Raw genomic sequence first — 21,922 nt, 5'->3', positions numbered from 1 at the left:
GTGGGGTGGGGGAGGTTTAAGAGGAGGGCTTTGTTCACCCCTGAAAGGCTGAATACACAAATGGAAAACAGCCAGACCATATACGAAAACAGAACTCTGACCCGCAACCTACTATCTGCAGCAGTCATTCCAGGGAGCCAAACAATAACCCTTGCAGCAAACTGCCCCAAATGGCCAGGACTTGACTGATAACTTCCAGTGTCCCTCATATTTGTCCCTGCTTCTGCTCAGCCCACCTACAGCCTCCAATCGGGCCACACCTGAAGCCTTCCTTTTTTCCACTGTGAAGCTTTCCCACTCCCCTGCCTACCTCTGAGTCTCTGCCAAACTCAAGTGACAGTGGCTGACTCCCTTGCTATAGCAAGCTCTAAATAAATAGCCTTTGCTTGTTCTCACGTGAGTGGTCTTCATTTACTGTCACTCCTTTCAATTTCCTCTTGTTAGCATTGATCTGATTAATGCACTGAAATCTCTTTAAGTCTTGTTTGTAAAAACCAAAGTGTTAGTTCTCTCTCCCAGATTTATGTCACTTATAAATTTGGTCAATTGGCTTCAAGGTATCACCATTGATAACAGCAAGGTTTAGATCCAGAACTTAGTCTACATCTACAAGATACAGAAGAAAGCTCTACGGCAAGACATTAAAGACCTCCCTTCAGAGGGATATGGCCACTAGTCCATGCCCCTTGGGTGTCACTGTCCACCTTGCTATACTGTCAACCATGCCACGTGTTTGTGGGAAAACTAGGGGGACGTATGCAATTTTTGTCAAGGACAATAAATAAACATTCCCCTCATCCGTTGACCTAGACAATTTATTAAGGCAGGAAAAAGTTTCCTTGTCATCAACTTGAATGGCTACAATTTATCGAGTAGTAACCGTGCAGCAGGTATGATGCTAGGTGCAATTTTAGTATCTCATTTGCTCTCCTAACAATTGCACGAGGATGGTATTATTAGCCCAGTTGTAGAGATGAACAAATGGAACTCAGGGAGGTGACATAATGTGCCCATGGTCACAGAACCATAAGGTGTAGAAAAAAAATCGATTCAGTTCTGACTCCAACCACTATGTTAGATTGCCAAATAAAGAGCTTAGTAACAGACCAAAATGATAATAAAAATAATAAGACTGGAAAAACAGCCAATCTAGATTTAGCCTCTGTTTTCAGAAGTATGGTGTTCATATGACTTTTGAAGTATCATATTTGAATTTTGGGCATCATATTTTAAGAGAGACTTTGACCAAGTGGACTACTAATACATCTAGAAAAAAAAGTGACCAAGGTAGAGATCTTGAGACGAGTCACATAAACATGTTTCAGACTGTTATGTCATTTATAACAAATTCAGGAAGCACGGATTGGAGGGACAAATATGGGAATATTCTGGAAATAAGTTGCACTTGGGAATGACCTACTGACTAACTCTCATCTTTCAAAAGGTGAGCAGGAGAGGTTAAACGATGCTCTTATTTCTTCAGGGAATTGTATAAATTTAGACTACCACAGACAATAATCTGGCTTTGTAAGAACGTCTTCCATGGGAGACTAGGAAAGAGAATTTCTTATTTATGCCTATTTTTAGCAATATTATTTGCCAAATTGTCACTTTAAAAACTGTAGAAAATATGCATGACTTTGCTATTGAAAATGAGGCCTGCTAATACATGTTTTGTAAAAAATAGAGACTTTCACCCCCTCATTTATTTTAAGATGCATATGCAAACAAAAATGTCCTTTCTGAACAGCCCAGGTAATCTTCTAAATCAATACAGGGAGGATTAATCATTTGTTTTCCCTCCTTGCATGATTCCTAAGGAATATTAATTATCCTCTGTTGTATTTACAGTCGAATTGCCTTTTGCTTTGCTTCATTTTCATTTTAGTTCTGATATCTAGTTACCTGTGTTGCCAGTGAACCACTTCCCCGGGAGATAAAACATGTCTTCCGAAACTCATAAATTCTGAGAAAATGTCAGTTCAGTACTCGCAGTGCACAGCGATGATGGACGGGCCATGCAACGGTGACCTCCTCCTGCCCGCTGACACCCACCGGGTCTTCAAAACTCTACTTCAGTCTTCTGTTCTTTTAATTGAAAGAAAAGGGGACACGAAGAGGAAATCAAACACACTGGAAGCCTCAGTGCCCTTTCTCGTTGTTAATGTCGGGCTGTGACCTCAACCCACAGGGACCCCTGAAAGAAGGAACAGGGCTTGGGGAGGCAAAGAGACGGTGACTCCTGTTATTGTCCCACCAAATGGTTATTGTCAGAAATAGCAGCTACGAGGAAAGCGGTAGCTTCAGGTTCAGTAAAGAACCATCACTATGCAATGCTTGAGCTGTTAGATGAAAAACATCCACCATAATTTATCTCTTTGCTGTTTCTCCAGCTGTGCACGGGACATCAGAGCTGCCCCTTCCTCCTCACATTCTCTGTTTCTGGTGACAGGGTGGTCCTCCTGCCACTTGCTCCAGCTCCAGATGCTGCAAACAACGTCAACTGCTCCCTCTGGCTTGGTCCTCAGAGCCATCAGTCACTGTCACGCAGCTCTGCCAGGTCCCTTCCCTCCCGTCGTCCTTCCAGTTCTCACAGATCCTCTGTGTTAGTCAGGGGTCTTCAGAGGAACAGAACCAACGGGACACATATACACACATACAGCCGACCCTCGAACAGTGCAGGAGCTAAGCGTGTTCAAACTTCGCACAGTCAAAATCCCAAGTGTAACCTTTGATTTCCCCAAAACTGACCTACTCACAGCCCACTGTTGACTGGAAGGCTTACTGATGACATAAACAGTCAATTAACGTATATTTTGTACGTTATATGTGTAACATATTGCATTTTGACAATGAAGTAAGCGAGAGAAAAGAAAATGTTATTAAGAAAATCACAAGGAAGAGAAAACATATTTACTATTCGTTAAGTGGAGGTGAATCTGAATGATCATGAAGATCTTCATCCCTGTCTTCACATTGGGGTAGGCTGAGGAGGAGGAGGAAGAGGAAGGGTGGGTCTTGCTGTGTCAGGGGTGGCAGAGGCAGAAGAGGTGGAGGAGGGGGAAGGGCAGGCAGGAGAGGCAGGCTCACTCACTGGGTGTTACTTCTTTAGAAGAAAATCCACATATAAGTGCACCTGTGCAGTTCAGGCCTGCGTTGTTCAAGGATCAGCTGTATATATAAATATATACGTAAAGAGAGATTTGTTTTAAGAAATTGGCTCACACGATCGTGGGGCCTGGGAAGTCCAGAATCTGCAGGGTGGGGCAGGCAGACTGGAAACTGAGGCAGAGTTTCTATGTTGAGTCTTGAGAGAATTCCTTCTTCTTTGGGAAATCCCACGCTTTGCTCTTAAGATCTTCCACTGATTGGAGGAAGCACACTCCCATTATGGAGGAGAATCTGCCTTACTCAAACTCTCTTGATTTAAATATGAATCGCATCTAGAAAATACCTCCATAGAAACATCTAGACCCATGTTTGACCAAGTAACTGGACACCAGAATCTAGCCAAGTTGATCACATCATCATAGTTCATCCCTGTCACTTCCCTCTGTTGTCATGGCCACAGGCTCTCTGTCTCCCATCTTTCCTCACTCCTCACCTGTGCGCTTTCTCTAGGTTCGTTCCGGTGTTGTCAATTCCCATCTCTGGTTACAGATCGTCAGTGGTACCCGTGGCCTACAGGAATAAGTGAGCGCACACCCTGCCCAGACACTCCCATCCTTCCCAAGCTGATGCTGGCCTTCCCAAGGTTTATGTTCCAAGGTCCTCCAACTGGGACGTTTTGCTTCTGCAAGAAGTTGCTCACTGATCTTCCAACAAACCACGCGAGTCCCAAATATGTGTCTTTGCTTGCTCTGTTCTTTCCATTTAAAACACCTTCCTTTCTTCAGCTCATCCACACGGGTGAACTCCCCCAGCTCACTCATCCTTTAAGACTCAGCTCAAATTCCATCTTCTCACCGTGACTCCCACTCTTTAGTCTGCGGGGATTTTCCTCTTCCCAAGTCCCAAAGTACTTATTGCCGACGCCACATTTAGCACCAGCACCGGCTCCATGGACATGGGAGCTGTGTGGTGGCCCAGGACTCTGCACTCAGAAAGACCCCATGCTTGCCTTTATGCTCTGCTATCACCATCTTGAAATTCTTGGATTTTTTTTTTTTTTTTTTAACAAGAGGCCCCTGTCTTTTCATTTTGCATTGGGTCCTCCAAATCTTGTTACCAGTTCTACTGGGCACCTATTTTGCCTGGTCATGTTCACTTTAAAGACGGCTTGAAGATTTTCGTTTTCAAACTGGACTGTAAATTTTCCTGGGCTTTTGTCATTTTTTTTCCAAACCCTCTACCATGATTATAATGTGCAGTTCTCTGAAGATAGTAAATATGCAATAAATATCTTTTGATTATCTTTACCACATGAGACCAAGCCCTGGCCTGCCAATTGTCCAGTTGTTTTGTTGCTAAGGAGACAGAATCCTGTAATCACCGGCTTTGCAATCACATGTTTTTCTGAAGGCAGCATGTTGTGAGAAGAGCATCAACCCGAGAGTTCTGAAACCCGAGGGTCCTGACGCTGACATACAGGGATGATGAGGGGACGTGGCCCAGCGCCCCCTCCCCACACCCCCACTTCTGCCACAATGTTTGCATCTGCGAACAGGGAGGGCCTGGCTCAGATCAGCATTTGTGGGAAAAAGTAGGCTTCAAGGAGCACTTCACCCATAAAATTAACCATGCAGAGTATTTCATGGTTAACCAGGCTTGATGAATGCTGCCCATTCTCCACCTTCTTAGGGATTCACAAAGCACATTAGCATATTAAAGGCCCTGAGAAGTCCTGAGGTGAAAAAGCCCATTTAAATTAAACCAATAGTGTCCCAATCTTAGGCAATGTAAAGATTCCTTTCTCAGGGAATGGCCGTGACGATCTTGCTGAAATAGCATTTCATAAAACACACCTAGAAAAATACTACACTGCACTGGTCATTCTCTGATGGAATTTCCAGTTCAAGATTAAACGCATCAGTCATTCCAGATAACAAGCCCACCCGGGGTTGGCTGGTCAGTTTGTTCTTCCCACCCAGGTTGCAAGAAAAGGTCTGAGCTGGTTGCTATTCAGGAGCCACTGTGTCGCCCCAGCTGGGGTGGCCACACGATTTGATCATCACCATCGTGTCACCAGTGGGCTCATGCACCCCCAGATCTGGCCTGTTTGTATGTATACCTTTCAGTCCTTGTCACAATAAAGGCAAATTAAGATTAAAATACACATCAGCAGAGTTTAAACAGGCCTATTCCTCTTTGTTCTAATTATATTAAAAGACAACATTTTAAAAATCTCCACTCTCCAGAGTTGCCACATTCCTGAGACCAATGAACTGACTGAATCCCATCTTCCACTCCAGGCTAATTGCTCATTGTTCATTTAAGAGGATTTGTTCAAAAAATTATTAATGTAACTTCGTCTAAAACATGATTTTCACGGTTTCCTTCCAGCTTCTCCTATTTCAGCGTCTTGTCTCCAGAGCCCTGTGGTTTGAAGACCTCTGTGCCCCTTTCTCTTAGCTTCACGCATGGGCTCGTTTCTGTCTGCTTTGTTAGAGCTGCATTTTTTGTTCCCTCTGTTGTGTTTTCAGAAGCTCTCGAGATTCACAGATCCAGACCCCCGTGTGGAGAGCCTGTGGGGGTTTCTCTTTCTTCCCACAGGACTCCCTGCAGCCAGGAATTCTGGAGGAGCACCTGATTCGTTTTAGTGTGCTGTGCTTTACTGAGCTTGACAGATGTTGCAATTTTTACAAGTGGAAGGTTCGAGGCAACCTGCGTCAAGCACGTCCATTGGCACCATTTTTCCAACTGCATGTGCTCACCTTGTGTCTCTGCGACACATTTTGGTAATCCTCACAGTATTGCAAACATTTTCATTCTTATTATTTGTGACAGTATCTGTGATCAGTGACCTGTGTGATGTTACTATTATAATTGTTTTGAGATGCTACAAACTGCGTTCCTATGAGACGGCAAACTTAGTGGATAAATGTTGTGTGTTCTGATTTCTCCATCAACTGCCGGTTTACGCCCCAACCTTCTGGGTCTCCTTATTACCTGTGACGCACAATATTAAAATCAGGCCAAATAATAACCCTAGAATGGCCTCTAAATGTTCAAGTGAAAGGAAGAGTTGCACATCTCTCGCTTTAAATCGAAAGCTAGAAATGAGAAAGCTTAGTGAGGAAGGCATGTCAAATGCTAAAACAGGCCAAAAGCCAGGCCTCTTGCACCAAAGAGTTAGCTAAGTTGTGAATACAAAGGAAAAGTTCTTTAAGAAAATTAAAAGTGCTACTCCCGTGAACACATGAATGATAAGAGAGCGAAGCAGCCTATTACTGATACGGAGAAAGTTTTAGTGGTCTGGATAGAAGATCAAACCAGTCACACACTCCCGTAAGCCAAAGCCCAATCCAGACCAAGGCCTCACCTCACTTCAATTCTATGAAGGCTGAGACAGGTGAGGAAGTTGCAGGAGAAAAGTTGGAAGCTACCAGAGATTGGTTCATGAGGTTTAAGGAAAGAAGCCATCTCCATGAAAAGTGCAAGGTGAAGCAGCAAGAGCTGATGGAGAAGCTGCAGCAAGTTATCCAGAGAATCTAGCACAGTGTCTGGTACATAAATAATAGCCTATTGGTAAAGATTTCTTCCCTCTGCTTTGTCCCAATTCCCTGACCCCCAGAAATTTTAACTTACTATTAAATTTACAACCAACAGAAGAATGCAGATTTCTACAAAAACAGACCATATGGGAAGTCCCATATGGCTTGAAATCACTGATGATTTAAATGTTTCCCACCGATGTATGTGTTTTATTCAAGCCTTCTGCCTTTTCTCCACCAACCCCAGGTTACCCTCCCCCAAGCACAGTTTTCATTGATTAGCTGGTGAATATGACTCTTCACTTGTCTTCTGTTTAAGAGAATGTTTGGAGTGGTTAGCGCTTTTTCATGGTTTTCTTATTCATGAATTTACGATGAGTCATAAAATAAGTTTATTTTTAAATTCCTCTATTACACATACTCCATACTTAAGGAATAGTAGGTTTTTAAAAGTAAAACTTTGTTGATATATTCGAGCATAAGGAGAGAAACCTAAAAAAAAATCCACTCTGTTTATTATTCTCGTGTGTGGCTTGGCTAGACAGATCTGCAGGGACCAACTCCATGCTATGGCATAATCAAGAGGTTTAAATTCTCCAATTTCTATGGAGAATGAGGTTCAGTGACTCACAAGGAGTTGATTGGCTCTCAGGAAAGAAGCTTAACTGGTTGGGAAACAGAGAAATGGGTCCTGGTGCTTCCTCACTTCTTCCTTTGACTTGTAGACAACTCTGGTCTTCCCTATAATAGTGGGGAAACCAGCTAACATTTGGGCAGGTACAAGCAAAGACAGCAGAAGAGGGCTTCGATTCTTCATTTGAATAACAGGAAATAACTTGCAGCTTATGCTTACTCCGAATTTACCATGTTTATAGTGGGGGGAAAATGTCACACTTCACAACGAGGATCCATTAAAAAAATAATATCCAAATGACTATGTAGGTAAAGAATGAACATTTAAAAGATCAACCTACTTTTCTACAAAACAAACAACAACAAAAAGCAAACAGAAAGGAATAGTCTTCAAGCAGAGAAACCAACACTTGAATACATGTAGTGTGTCTGTCTAAGGAAAAGATTAATAAGAAATGAAGGAAATAAAGACAATTTGCTCCTGAATTTGGAGAAAAATGTCACAAAACCTCAATCATTCAAACCCCATTCAGATGGAATTCACAAAACTTTAGACCCTATCAATTAATATCAGTTAGTAATAACATAAATAAAATTTGGTGGTGGGAAAGTACATTTTCTTAAAAAAAAAAAACAAACTATTGCTCAAGTGAAAAAAATACTTGGCAGGATTTACATATAATCAATATTGTTATAGAACCAATTTTATGTATTTACTATGAGATCCAGCTGAAAATTAGTGGGTAGAAGATATCTACTGATGAGCTCTTTGTAAGTACAAAAAGAGCAAAGGATGAACTGAGATATTTCCGTTAGTTAGACTAGTTTCTCCTAAATACTTTAATGAGGCTTTATACTATTATTGCCTTACTTCTTGTTTCTGAAGCTGGCCAAAGTTGTTGTAATAAATATCTCTTATATGTATATTTGAAGGGCCATCAGACATGAGATGTACAGAGTCAAAATTTATATTTTTCACATCAAAATTAATATTAGAAGGTGCAAGCTTTAAAGAGTCAACATTGAAACTCAACTCTGGGCTCAAGTCTACTTATCTATCAAATGGAGATAATAATAGTATTTATCTCATAGGACCACTGTGAGGTCTGAAATAAGTAATTTAAATGGCTTAGAATAGCACCTGGCATTCAATATATGCTAGTTATTGCTACCATTATTGTTATTATTTTGTTCATGATCATTTTTTAATCTGGAGATAGCACTTTCTACTTTCCTTAGCAAATATAGAATAAACAATGTTTTTTCAATCATTGACAGTGTCTTTATCCCCAGAGAATCATAGAATTTTCTTTCACTGGTTCCCCCTCTTTGCTGGGGAGAGAGACTGTCTTATTAGAAACAACAAGTATTTGACCCTTGAGACTGGATTTGTCTACCCTTTAAATATCAAACTAGAAAAATACCACCTTGGGTTAAGTTTTACTTTTGCTCTACACCGTCTATTCAGTGGAGAGGGAAAGAATTGGATTTTTAGAATTTTAGTTTCCCCTTTGTATATTTCTTTTACCCTGAGCACTCTGACCTGCCTCACCATTAAAGAGGAAAAATAGATGAAGTAAGTGTGCCCAGAAGGGAGCACTTTAAGAAGAAAAAAAAAAAGTGGAAATTGGGAGGCAAACGGTTAAATGTATGATGCTAACATTGTGAATATGATGCTACCATCTTTCAGACTTTATCTAACATGGTGTTGTCCTTCTCTACAGGTTACAGTGGGAGATGTCTCTGCACATCAACGCCTTCTTTCTCATAAGAGATAAATGGAAGTGCAGCGTAACTCACTCGGTGAGCTCAGTGACCTTAATGTCAAAGAGCTCAGTTAGAACGGAGTGCTGATGAGCCCTGGAGCACGCACAACCGATTGGCCAGGCTGCCCAAGCACCCAAGGACCAGAAACTTCCCGCCACTGGTTGATCAATGGAAAGATGGTGATTTTGTAATCCTCTGCAGATTGCCTTTGGCACAAACAAATATATGAAAGTTAAAAGACTGTCTTCATGTATTTTCAAGACACATGAAGTTAATCATTTGCAAACAGAAAGATGATAACATCTTCATCTTAAGATTTACTAAAGAAATAACTCAAATGATGACTATCCTAAAACATGCTATCCTATACTGAAATTCTTTGTTTTCCTCTGTCTCATAAATTATGTGAAATCATCCTGAAAATTTAGGTCTGGGTAACATAAATTACGGACCAACCTGCTTTAAAGAATCTGGACGCAGCAGATGAATTACAAAAGCATTGAAACTTTTCTTGCAGCTTTTTCTTTTCTTTTTGGTAAGATGATTCTGACAACGAAAGGTTTATCACTCCCCAATAAATGAAAGTGAACTTCTCAAAACCACACAATTAAAAATAATAAATGCCATAAGTTTTAGTTCCTTCATCCACAGGAGAGGTGGCCGAGCACTTTATGAAGGCGGTCATTTGGATGCTGATAGAACTCTGAGTTTAGATAATGTGGAAAGGTTACCTGTCCCAGGGACTGCCAGTCCAAGCCGGCACTGCCGATATAGACGTGCTGTTTGTCCACAATCCAGAAGGAGGACTGCAGCCGGCCCTTGTTGTAGGCGGTCATGTTCATGTACGTCACCTCGGCTCCTAGGAGTTCAAGGAGATCCCGGTCAGCCTTTGCCTCAAGGCCCTGCACTGGCTATCAGTCACCTACCAGCAGCGGGACAAAGGGTTTGCCATTTGTCACAAGTGACATTTAAGGAAGTCAAATATTTACATTAGTTTGGTGTAGAAAAGGTACCCAAGGTGCTACTTTGTATCCCCCCTACACGCCATAAAAAAAAAAAAGACTACAAGAAAAAGAAAATGAAAAAGAAAGACTTTTCTTATGGACATGCAGGGAAGACTCTGTTCATAGTGACAAGACTGTGGCTTCCCAAGTCACAGATCTGCAGCAAAACCCTGGCTCTCCAACTGACCATCTGGATGGTGAGATAGGGACACCATACTCCTTTCTTTTTCTTTTGGAATAATTTTAATACAATTTTGCAATTAATAAAACGATCAGTCTTGTGTAGTCTTACAGCTCTCCTCAAAAAGCAATTGGCCTTCTTACGCTTTCTATACATTATTTCATCCTTTTACCCTTTCATTTGCCTTTATTGCTTCTTTTTCCACCTTTATTATTATGTTTGGATTTTGTCTCTTCTTGGCCTTTTCTGGTACTCTGCATCTTAGCAAATTTTTAGCACTGATTATTCAAGCTTTACTGAAATGCAACCTTGAATGGTTAACGAGGTCACGCGGACTATGGTCAATACCAAAAACACATTTGAAGAGCTGAATTTGACCAATGGTTTTAAGCTTCATGCGGTGGGATCCCCTGTCAAGCCTTCGTGTATTGCTGCCTCAAATGCAATCATGGCCTCAGAAGGAGCAGACAATTCATTCAATGCAAGGCCATTTAAATAAATTTCTGCTAAAGGTCCATTCTCTTTAAAAGAACATAACTATATTTAACAAACTAAGCTATTCTGTCATCAGAAACTCATTATTAATGGAGATAATAGATTCCAGTGGTATCTTCACTGTCAGATTCTTCATTATCAGAGGAATACACCACACTGTGTGCAGAAGGATACATTTTAGGGCATTAGAACGGACGGGGAATGATTAACACCCTGCACTTAACCCCTATTTCCTGGGATTGCGATGCGAACCATGAATCTGGGCTCCTGGTGGAGGAGGATGAAAAGAGAGGCTGTGGGGTTTACAGAGGCTCTGGGGGGAAGTGAGCACCGGGAAGATCTTCTCTGAGGGTGGAAAGTTTCTTTATGCTAGAAGTTAGGGCCACGTGTTGATCCCAGTGGAGGAATCACTGGGTATCGCAGAATCTGAATGTCCAAAGTGGGGAGTTACCACGGCAATTATGGAGAGACCTGAATCTGCGTGGAGGTGCAGTGGGTCCCAGAGGGGCAGCTGCATTTGGCCTTGGAGACTGTATTTATTAGTTCTCTAGGGCTGCCATGACAAAGGCCCACAAACAGGGAGACTTAAAACAGAAGAAACTTAAAATTCTCTTAGTTCTGGAGGTTAGAAGTCCAAAATCAAGGTGTCGACAGGGTCACACTTCCTCTGAAACCTGTAGTAGAGAATCTTTCCTTGCCTCCTCCAGTGGTGGCCGTCAATGTCTGGTGTTCCCTGTCTTGTAGCCCTCCAACCTCTGCCTCCGTTGTCACCTGGTGTCTTCTCCTCACGTCTTTGTTTTCTCTTCTTACCAGGATGCTACTCAGGTTGGATTAAGGGACCACCTGCTACAGAATGACCTCATCTTAACTAATTACATCTGCCACGGTCCTATTTCCAAATAAGACCACGTTCTGCAGTACTGGGGGTTAAGTCTTCAACATATCATTTTTGTTATTTTATCTTATTTTATTTTTTTGAGGCAGAGTCTCACTCTGTTGCCTGGACTAGAGTGCCGTGGCATCAGCCTAGCTCACAGCAACCTCAGACTCCTGGGCTCAAGCAATCCTCCTGCCTCAGCCTCCCAAATAGCTGGGACTACAGGCATGTGCCAGCATGCCCGGCTAATTTTTTTCTACATATAATTTTAGCTGTCCAAATCATTTCTTTCTATTTTTAGTAGAGACGGGGTCTCGCTCTTGCTCAGGCTGGTCTCGAACTCCTGACCTGGAGCGATACTCCCAGAGTGCTAGGATTACAGGTGTGAGCCACCGCGCCTGGCCAAGAACAATCTTTTATATGTGGGAGGTATGGTTAAATTAAACTTTAAAGATGGTCCTGTTCCAAGCCAAATTCATAACAAAAGGAAAAATTATGCAGTTAGACAGGACTTACTAACATGACTTAAACAAAACTCCCAAATGTTAACACACTTGTTCTTTCCTCTGAGAACCAATAATTTCAACATTTATTCAACATTTATTCTTCCTTTTCCAGAAAAAAAAAATGTTGCAATGTTGTCTTCTATTCCAAATGAGATAGGAATTCGTTTCTTGATTTACCAAGTTATCACAGAACTCAGAGGAGGGGAAAGAAGGAGGGTTTATTTTCAACGTCCATTATAGCCAAGCTCATATTCAATGACTCTAGGGCCCCTGAGTTCTTGCTAGCACTTCTTCAGTCTTAGGGTCCAGCAACTTTCCAACCCAACCAATGGCCATCAGATCTCACCACTCCTGCCAAGCCCTTGCTTCAGGGCAAGGACAATGGCATTGAACTTCTTTAGTGGGTAAAAGTTAGACCACACATGAGACAAGGACAAGGTAAAGAGGTAGGTACAGGTGTCACCAGGAATCACAGAGCTGAGTGGGACACAGAAGCCAAGTCCAGTATCTGCGGAGGCAGATGATGGAGCAGGAAGTGAGAACACAGGGAGAGGACTTGGTGGCCTGACCCAGCACCTGGAGATGCCATCTGCTGGGGAGTCACGGGTCCACTCAGGTTTTCCTGATTCTTGGTGGCACAGAGAGGCATGTGCTCATCTTCCTAGACATGCCAGCACCGGACAGTCCCTGATTCCTTCTCTGGTTTGGTCCCTTCTCAGCCTCCAATTCCACCGATAAACCCAACTGGGGATGGAAAGGGAGAAACAGAATGCAAGGAGGTAGAGGAAGGTTGAGAGGAAGGCTCCAAAAGAAAAATTCTATGGCAGGCATCTTTAATTAGTCTCTGGTGTAAACTTAAGGGTTTGAAGTCAGACTTCCTGGTTTAAATTCTGCATATGCCACTTCGTAGCTGAGTGTCCCTGAGCAAGTCATTTAGCTTCCTGTGCCACGGTTTTCTCCTTGATGACATGGGAATGAAATAAGAGAGGATGTAGGTTGCAGAGCTGCTGTGAGCTCTGAAGAAGTTAATAGATTGAGGCACCTACATGAGCAAAGTGCTCATGAACGTGAATCTCTGTGCAGTTCCCTTTTGTAATCACTCATCTCAGAGTTGGTTCTTATTTAGCATTTGTCCTTCCTGCTAGGTTATAAGCCTCATGAGGGCAACAACAGGGTTCTGACTTGGCCACACCCAGAGACATTCAATAAATACCTGTTAAATGCATGAACCACCCTCAGACATGGTTTTCCTTCTTAAGTTACCAAGAAATAAAACAACTCACTTAATAAGCGCATAGCAAATCAATCAGGTAATAGAACCAGAAGAAAGTCTTCAGTTTTGTAAAATTAAATTCTTCTTGATTAATGTTGGTGCTCTGTACCCAGCAGGAAACAAACGTGCGTAACCTAATGAGGCCCCTAAGTCTTCATTCAGCCTGAGAAACTCAGACATTCAAAATGGGAACTGCTCTCAGGCCATGGAAAGGAAGAGAATGGCAAGAAGAAGGTGACAGCATCAGGACTGAGGGGAGCGGGAGAGAGAGCACCTGTGAGTATGTTATGAAGGAAAACAGAGACACCTTAAGAGAAGCAGGTTCTCTAATTAACACGAGGAAAAGCTTCATGCCAGGATCACATAGGAAGCTAGAATAGCAACCTGCCATGCTGTTGGTGATCCTATTAATACTTTCTCTCAAGGAAGGGCTACGCTGGCCCAGAGATCCTTGTCACACCCCTTGCAGATAGGTGCGTTGTCAACAACACACTTTACCTGGGATAATATTTTAGTCCAGTTTCCCTTGTGGTTACCAGTGCAGAGAGTGGGAGCAAATTCTTCAGAAAACCCCTCCTGCCTCCCTGTTAACTGATTTGCATGGAAGAAGTATTTAAACTGAGCTTCCATGTTGCATAATCGTGACTTTCAGCTCGCACATGCCCAGGCGACCGTGGTGGGTCCCATGGTCTGAACGTGTGCGTTCACGAGAGGTGCAGAGCACTCATGAATGGGATCAGTGTCCACACAAAAAAGCCCTGAGAGAGAGACCCCTAATCCCTTCCCCCACATGAGGACGCAATGAGAAGACAGCTGTCTATGAACCAGAAAGTGGGTCTTCGCCAGACATAGAATCTTGCCAGCACCTTGATCTTGGACTGCCCAGCCTCCAGAACCGTGAGGAATAAATGCTATTTGTAAGCTACACAGTCTATGTTATTTTGTTACAGCAGCCTGAACAGACTAAGGCAGCAGGTTAAAAGAAATGCTTTTGAGGGCTTCCAGTCTAATCCAAGAGCTGCCAGGAACTACGACCTACCCTGAAAAACTGACTGAATTCTGTATCTATTTTCACAAGTTTCTCAATAGGCCTAAAGTTTTATGTAACTGTCTTTTATATCAAAGTCTGTCTAGTTAGTCAAGAATATAAGTGGTTTCTCCCCAGTGTCCAGCAGGAATTACTTTTGCTTTTGAAAAAAAGAAAAACTTACAAGGCTTATAGAAGCTGGTAAAATGTAAATACTATCGAGAGGTTATGTACCATGGGAAATCTTTTGTTCTGTAACAAAATAGAGTTTTTGAATAGTTTTCATAAACTGTTCTATCACGAAGATACAATACCCTGGAGGGAAAAAAAATCACCTGCTTCTAAACATATGGGTTCACCATCAGTAGGGAAAGGGGGAAGGTTTGGCTAAGCTAACCTGTACATATGTTCTGGGGGCCATTCCTTTTTCAACTTCAGAATTCTTCCATTTCTAACCTTTTTGTTAGAAAACTGTAATCACAGCTTAAATCGTCCTCTGGGTTGAAACCTGTCAAGAAAGAATTTACCTCACAACTGACTGAACTTTCAAGCTGACAGCTCTAATGCCCCAATTAAAAATAAAAAAGAACCCAGAATACTGAAAAGCTGTTGTTCTTGTTCCTTTCACAGAGACAGGCAATGGGTAAACAACCCTCGCCTTGGGTACGCCCTTACCCCTAGGGTAACATACAGACTTTTCTTAGAGTCACTTTTAAATCAGAGATAAGTAGTTCTTTATATTAAATTTCCCTCAGTTTAAGTTGCCATGTGGTTTCTACCTCCCGACTGGACACAGACTGGCACATTTCACATTCAGGAGAAAAGCTTTCTGCCAGGTACTTTGTTAGTGAAGAAATACTAGGCATGTCCAGGTATGATCACAAAAGAAATGTCTGATCGTGACAATACAGAATCCTGAAAATAACAAAGCATCTAATGCCAGCAGCTCTTCAAATTCAAGGGCTCAGGATTTGTAGCATGAAATACGTGCTACATTCCCTTCCTGCACTTCACAAATACTCCACCTCCATTGTGCCTTTGGCCCAGCTCTCCTGATTGTTGACTGCAGCGGCATCTTGCAGTTGGACAAAGGGCTGAGAATATGTCCCTTGTTAGAAGGGGGGCTGGCGGTCCTCCTTGGATAGTGACAAATCCACCTACATGGTACTATGGAGAGGTGTTCAAGACATGCTACAATCCATTTGGGGAGTTTCCGTGATCTAACTACAAGAATGGGAAGTTTGGGAAAAAAGAGATGAACTTTGGAGAGAACATTAGTAGTTGGAAACATTTTGTGTAGGAAACCAACATTTTTTTTTTTTTTTTGAGACAGAGTCTCGCTCTGTTGCCCGGGCTAGAGTGAGTGCCGTGGCATCAGCCTAGCTCACAGCAACCTCAGACTCCTGGGCTTAAGCGATCCTCCTGCCTCAGCCTCCCCAGTAGCTGGGACTACAGGCATGCGCCACCATGCCTGGCTAGGAAACCAACATTTGAGGGATTGAATTCTCTGGGGAAATAAAACTTTTTGAAGTCACAGAATCCTGATATTTTAAAACATCAATCCTTGAAACATGAGCAAGCACAAAAGTTGAATGATAAGGCTATTTGAGCCTTATATATACTGAAGATACGTTTTATTGTCTTGGTGAATATTTTGACAAGTAAAAGAACTTTTGGTAAATCATTTTATTACCTCTAGTTTGGAAATTTTATAGCAAGTTGATAGTTGAATACATATCCCATCTGTTGACATCTGTAGGCAGGTTTTCACAACTAGAGAGTCTGTGTCTTACCTCTCTCTTTAGTCCCTTAAAAGCCCCTTCCCCACTTCTTTCTGCCACAGCAAGGAATGAACATAAATGTAACAAAAATGGCTTCTCAGGCAATTTTATCTGAAGAACTAAACAGAGTCCTCAAATGGTAAAAAACGAGGAAAGGTGGCATCTGGGGCTGCCAAATAGACAGCTTGCTGTGCCACAAATGGTGGATTGGCACACATTTCACACATATGCCGGGGCCTGCTGTGACTTAGGAGCCTAAAGGCTGAGCTGAGGAGGTGAGGAGGGGGAGGCTTGGGAGGAAGAAGGCAGGGTAAGGAGAGTCCGACCAAAGTGGTCAGAGAAGAAAGGGCCTAGAGGGTGTACAACTCCTTCCTGGAATCCAGAGACAGACATGCCATTCTCAGTTTCTCCTTAAGGGAAAATAAAATGAAGTGGGTATAGAGGGCACACGGTAGGAAGAGCTTAGAAATGTACCAGAGGGCAAGAAATACCTATGCATAATTCAGGAGATGTGCATTACCAGAAGAGCCCACTCGCAGCTTAGGAGCGATAAAAATCCAGTCTCCTCTGGAAACTCAAGTCAGTAAATATTTATTGAGCACTGGTAGCTCTATGTACATAGCAGAGAATTCAATTCAATTGAACCAATGCAGTGCCTTCTAGTTCAGGGTACTGGGGAAGAGATGATGGAAGAGGGACATGGAGCTTGGGGAGCTCTTTTTGAGCTGGTTTATGTCCATCCTGGGTCTTCTACACACAGAGATCTCTCTGCTGCCCATGAAGTCAGGGTGCCCATGTCAGAGCTCGGCCTAACCTGCGGTTTAATGTGACGATGTATCCCTGCAGAAGAGCCTCACCACCAGGCACTTAAGCTGCTCCAAAGTACTCATGCTACGGCAGAGGTGATCCAGCAAGACTTAGCCCCTGCTCATGGGAACAGGTGACAAACACGGGGACAAGTGGGAGACAAAACAAAGCAGCGTCTAATTAAGTTGTAGAATACATGATGCACATTAGATACTGATAGAAATTTATTATTTAAAAATTCACTGACTACTTGAGCTAGGGGGAACAGATGCACCCAGCCAAGTGTTGGCTTTAAACGAGTGCGAAATACATAGAAGTCTCCTGCAGAGGCGTGAGTTCAGAGACGATTGAGAGGGCAGGTATAACCAGGGTGTGATTTCCACCTGCCATTAGGAAACAAAGCATTGGGAGACAGGGTTACTTCTTTGTGAAGAATGCACTACCAAAAATTCAGCATAGCTCACCATTGTTCTGCGATTTCAGGGGCCATGACCTCAGTTTCTCATGATGCCTTAGTAGGTGGTCAACGATTATCTGTTGAGTGTATATAAACTTCTGAGTCATGAGCAGTCCCTAGACAAAGACACCTTTTCCCAAGTGTGATCTCAGTAATAACCGATCAGAAAGTAAAGTCCCAGCTGAATTTCCAAGTTAGACTAAGATGAATGCCAAACTCAGAAATTCAAATGGAACTCAGAACCTTAATCAGCTCCAGATTACTTCTAAAATGCTATTGAGTTATTTTACAATCTTAAACTAAATCATGTAAAACTCCGCTCAGCTTAGGAACAAGTTTTGTCAATACTGATTATTTTAGGAGCCTCAGAAATTGTTCCAAGTCAATTACCACCATGCTGTTGTTTTTCCAATAATATATAAGACACTCCTGGTTTTCAAACTTGAACCACTATAATATTGACTTATGTAGGTTAGAAAAAAGAAACAAACAAACAAACAAAAAAAAAGAAGGCTTTTAGAGAATGTTGATTTGAAAGATAAGCATAATTTGCATTTAAGGAGACATAAAGCCAGAGTAAAGGTGCCACTCTTTCAATAACACCTTCCGCAAACTGAGGCTCGAACAAGCTTTACTCAGGCATAATTACAGGAAATTTGCTTAAGGGAACACAGCGGCATAGACTACATTTTCAAAGGCTGGCATTTGCCTTCTCATCAGCTTTGCTTTGTCAATAATTAGATTCATTCATCAGCCTCTTTGTTGACTGCCACAGCCTGAAATCAAGAGCTGCCTGCTCTGCACAGTGTGTGGGGACTCAGTGGGGCAGGCTCCCCGGGGAAAGCAGACGTTTGGCTTCATGGGGAAGCACAGACCCATTCTCAAGCCTGTGGGGATGGGTTGGACCCTGTCTCTGCACACCTCCCCCTCAGAACCGCATGAAAGATTGAGTCTCCATTGGCAGTTTTAACTCACTCTCATGCAATATTTATAAGTGTTGGCATTTTCAGCTGAGAAGCCCTTTGGGACGGAAGTGAGGGGGATTTCCTTGGGAGAATAGAAGGTAGGGATGGGAATTTGTTCTTTAGGCCACTTGACCCGAGTACGGACTAGCTGAACCAGGGAATCTGTTTCGGTCCCAGGGGTGCCTGGCACCGTGGCCCCTCACCATGCGGAGCCTGCTGCCGGGGCCTGTCTTAAGGCAGCATTTATGGAACGAACTAAATATCCCACCGCTTCCTTCCTCCCTCTTTCCTTGCTTTCTTCACAGCATTTCCTCCTTTAAAAACCATGCTCAAGTATTTTTGCAAAACGTTTTAAAGAACCTGTTATGTGCCAGGTACTATGTTAAATACTTTCTATGGATTAGCTCATTAATCTTCAGAATGACCCTATGCAGTAGCTACTACTACAGAAATAATATAGCCTATTGTAGAAATCAGGAGACTGAGGTTTCCAGAAGTTAAATAACTCACAGAGGTCACACAAGTGTCAAAGCCAGGGCCATATTCCCAACTGCATAATTTGAGCTTTTCATCTACATCCTATACTTGCATGGAAAAGATACTACAAATGCACATAAACACACAAACACACACAGAGAACAAAGAAAAATCAATATAATCTCATCACTTGAGGATGACCCCTATTAACACTTTAGAGTAGGTCTTTTCATGTACATAAAATTAGATTACTTTGCATGAAAATGAAACAACACAGCAGCTTTTATTTTGTAGCCTACTGCTTTTCACTTAGCAATATCATCTGAACATTTTATCCCACGTTGGTGGCTGCTCCCCCTCAACATGATTTTTGGAGGACAACTGGTATTCCATCGTATGGATGTTCCCTTGTTTACTCTTTTTAATTCTAGGAACTGTGCTGCAGTGCACAACTTTGTACATAATCGTTGTGAACCTAACTCTGAATAGCTGCTGGGGCAACCTGAGGGTTACGGACCTGGGGAAAAAGGGGTTGGTGGCTGCAGCAGGATCCCATCGCAGCTGAGTCCTGCCCCCCCAAATCCCATCCCAACTGAGTCCCACCTCCAGAAAATCCCATCCCAGCTGAGTCCCGCCTCCCTGAAATCCCATCTCAGCTGAGTCCCACCTCCACAAAATCCCATTCCAACTGAGTCCTGCCTCCACTAAATCCACCCCAGCTGAGTCCTGTCTCCACCAAAGCGATGACCATCCACTGGCACAAAGCCCACCATGACTCACAGCACCTCTGGTCTTGCTGCTTTTTATCAGGTTGGTATAACTATTGTTAAACCACACATTGAACTATTGTCTTTGGTTTCATACCGTTATATACTTATCAATGTTAGGCAGTTATTTTATACTTATTAGCTATTTTACATTTTTGTTTATAGTTACTTTGCATGTGCCCTTTGCTCAAGAGGAACCATAATTTATCATTTTCCTTAATAATTCTACAAAATCATGCATCTCTACAATTCCTCTGCTATGGTTTGAATATGTCCCCTACAAAATTCAGGTGTTAAAACTAAATGACCAACATGATAGTATTAATAGGTGGGGCCCTGAAGAGGTGATTAGACCACGGGGCTCCTCCATTGTGAACGGGATTAGGTACATTATATTAACTGAAGAAAATGACGAGGTTCTTAAAGTTGGAAAGGAGAGCTTCATTTCTCATGAAGGGCTGCAGCCTGTGGGTGGCCGTTCCAACAGGCTGGGAAGCAAGAGTTTTGGCCAAAAGCCAGGAACACGTGCTTTGAGGCAGGGACAACAGGATGAGGAATTTATGCTGAGCAGTATGGTCAAATATACATATTTAACAAGCTATAGGAGTCGTGAATATTTATGAAAGGAGAAATGTGCCCGCACAATCGAGCTTTATGCCCTTTTATGGGGTCTGTGTTCAGAAATGGCAGTCCTCTTATGTCAAAAGGTGAAGCAAGGACATGAAAAAACCCTCTTTGCACATGCTTTGTAGACTGGTTAAAACTACTGCATGGTTGGTGGTTTGTAACAAATGTTGGTTAGTTGTAGTGCCGAAACTGCAAATAGGGAGGAATAGATCATAAGATCGTTTTATGTTAAGCCCTTAAAGAAAAAAGCCTGATGGCTGTTAGCAAGGGAGGGGGTATAATGAGGTGTGTCTGACCTCCCATCCCATCGCGGCTGGGAACTCGGTTTTAAGGTTTCTCTGGGGTCCCATTGGCCAAGAGGGGGTCCGTTCAGTCAGCGGAGGACTTAGGATTTTATTTTAGCTCACACTTTATAAAGGGCTTGATGGAGGGAGTTGGTTCTTTCCTTTGTCCTTCTGCCTTCTGCCATGGAATGAAGCGACAAGAAGGCTCTCACCAAATGCCGGCACCTTGATCTTGGAATTCCCAGCCCCCGGAACTGCGAGAAGTAAATTTCTGTTCTTTATGAACTACCCAGTCCCAGATATTCTGCTATTGCAGCACAGAGCAGACTAAGACATCGTCAAACTCTCTTTCAAAGAGAGCTGAAAAAGAGTCAGCAAAAAAAAAGAGAGGGATAGTCAAACATTAATAGTCTTAACTTTCTGTCGAGAAGTAAATCACTTACTGTCTCTGCCTAAGTTTGGGTTAATTAGCCATATGGATGAAGGAAGAACTTAGAACACCTCAGCAAAGCACACAAGCTCTTCTAAGTACCACTCCCTACCCGCTCCTCCAACTGGGCAAATGACCATGTATAAAAGAACATTCAGAATAACGTTCCTACCTCTGATCGCCACAGGAGCTTATTAAAGGAACAGAAACACAAACCAACATATTTTGAATTATATCAACCCTTCATTGCCATTTTCAGTGCCATTTTCAAATGCTATTTTCTATTAGGAAAAAGGCATTATGTAAATTTCCATGAAAATTAGCATTTCTATGGCATTCCATACTTTCAAAATGCTTGCACCAGCGTTTACTGATTAACATAACATTTGAGAACCATCAAGTTTTAAATACGGGGAAATTCCTTTTTAGCACACAGCTCTCTTAGTACAGAGAAAGTTATCCCTTCGCCACCCTTGTCTTAACCAAGTCAGACAAAATTGTCCAGCTCCTCTAAATCTCCTGATTTTAAATTTAGCAACTTGCCACATTGCCTGGTCTCTTCCACAGAAAAATAGAATAATGTTATAAAAACCGAGACTCGATCTGAAATCCGGAAAATTTGGAACGTGCTCTATGTAATGCTTCAAAGCCCAGAGCTCCTGCTGTTTAGTCAACAAACATTTATTTATTGACTACAGGTGCCAGGCATCCAGTCTCCAATTTGCCCTCACTGAGGTTAAAGTTTAGAAGTAGAAGTGTGCATTACAGCGTGGTCAATGCTCAGAGAGAAGGAAGCCCTGGGGGCTGAGGGAGCTCAGAGGAGGGGCAGAGGGCTTTGTCTATAAATTTGTTAATATCTATTCCCTATTTAGGGAGCCAAATATTTATCAGTTCCTAAGAAAGTCTGGTCT

The 21,922-nt window shown here is 42.4% G+C and overlaps 1 protein-coding gene across 2 annotated transcripts in view; it reads right to left on the bottom strand.

The window, feature by feature from the left end:
- PLD5 (phospholipase D family member 5) overlaps window positions 1-21,922 on the bottom strand; it is a 193,802-nt gene that overhangs the window by 49,755 nt on the left and 122,125 nt on the right. For both annotated transcript variants that reach the window (XM_045536958.1, XM_045536959.1), the window contains exon 5: window positions 9,785-9,912. In XM_045536958.1, coding sequence (XP_045392914.1) covers window positions 9,785-9,912 — 128 coding nt within the window. The remainder of the gene's footprint in view (window positions 1-9,784; window positions 9,913-21,922) is intronic.

The sequence above is a fragment of the Lemur catta genome, chromosome 25 (assembly GCF_020740605.2).
Source record: "Lemur catta isolate mLemCat1 chromosome 25, mLemCat1.pri, whole genome shotgun sequence".
Classification (NCBI taxonomy): domain Eukaryota; kingdom Metazoa; phylum Chordata; class Mammalia; order Primates; family Lemuridae; genus Lemur; species Lemur catta.
Note: the sequence above shows the minus strand (reverse complement) of the source record. Positions and strands in the feature narration are given on the sequence as shown.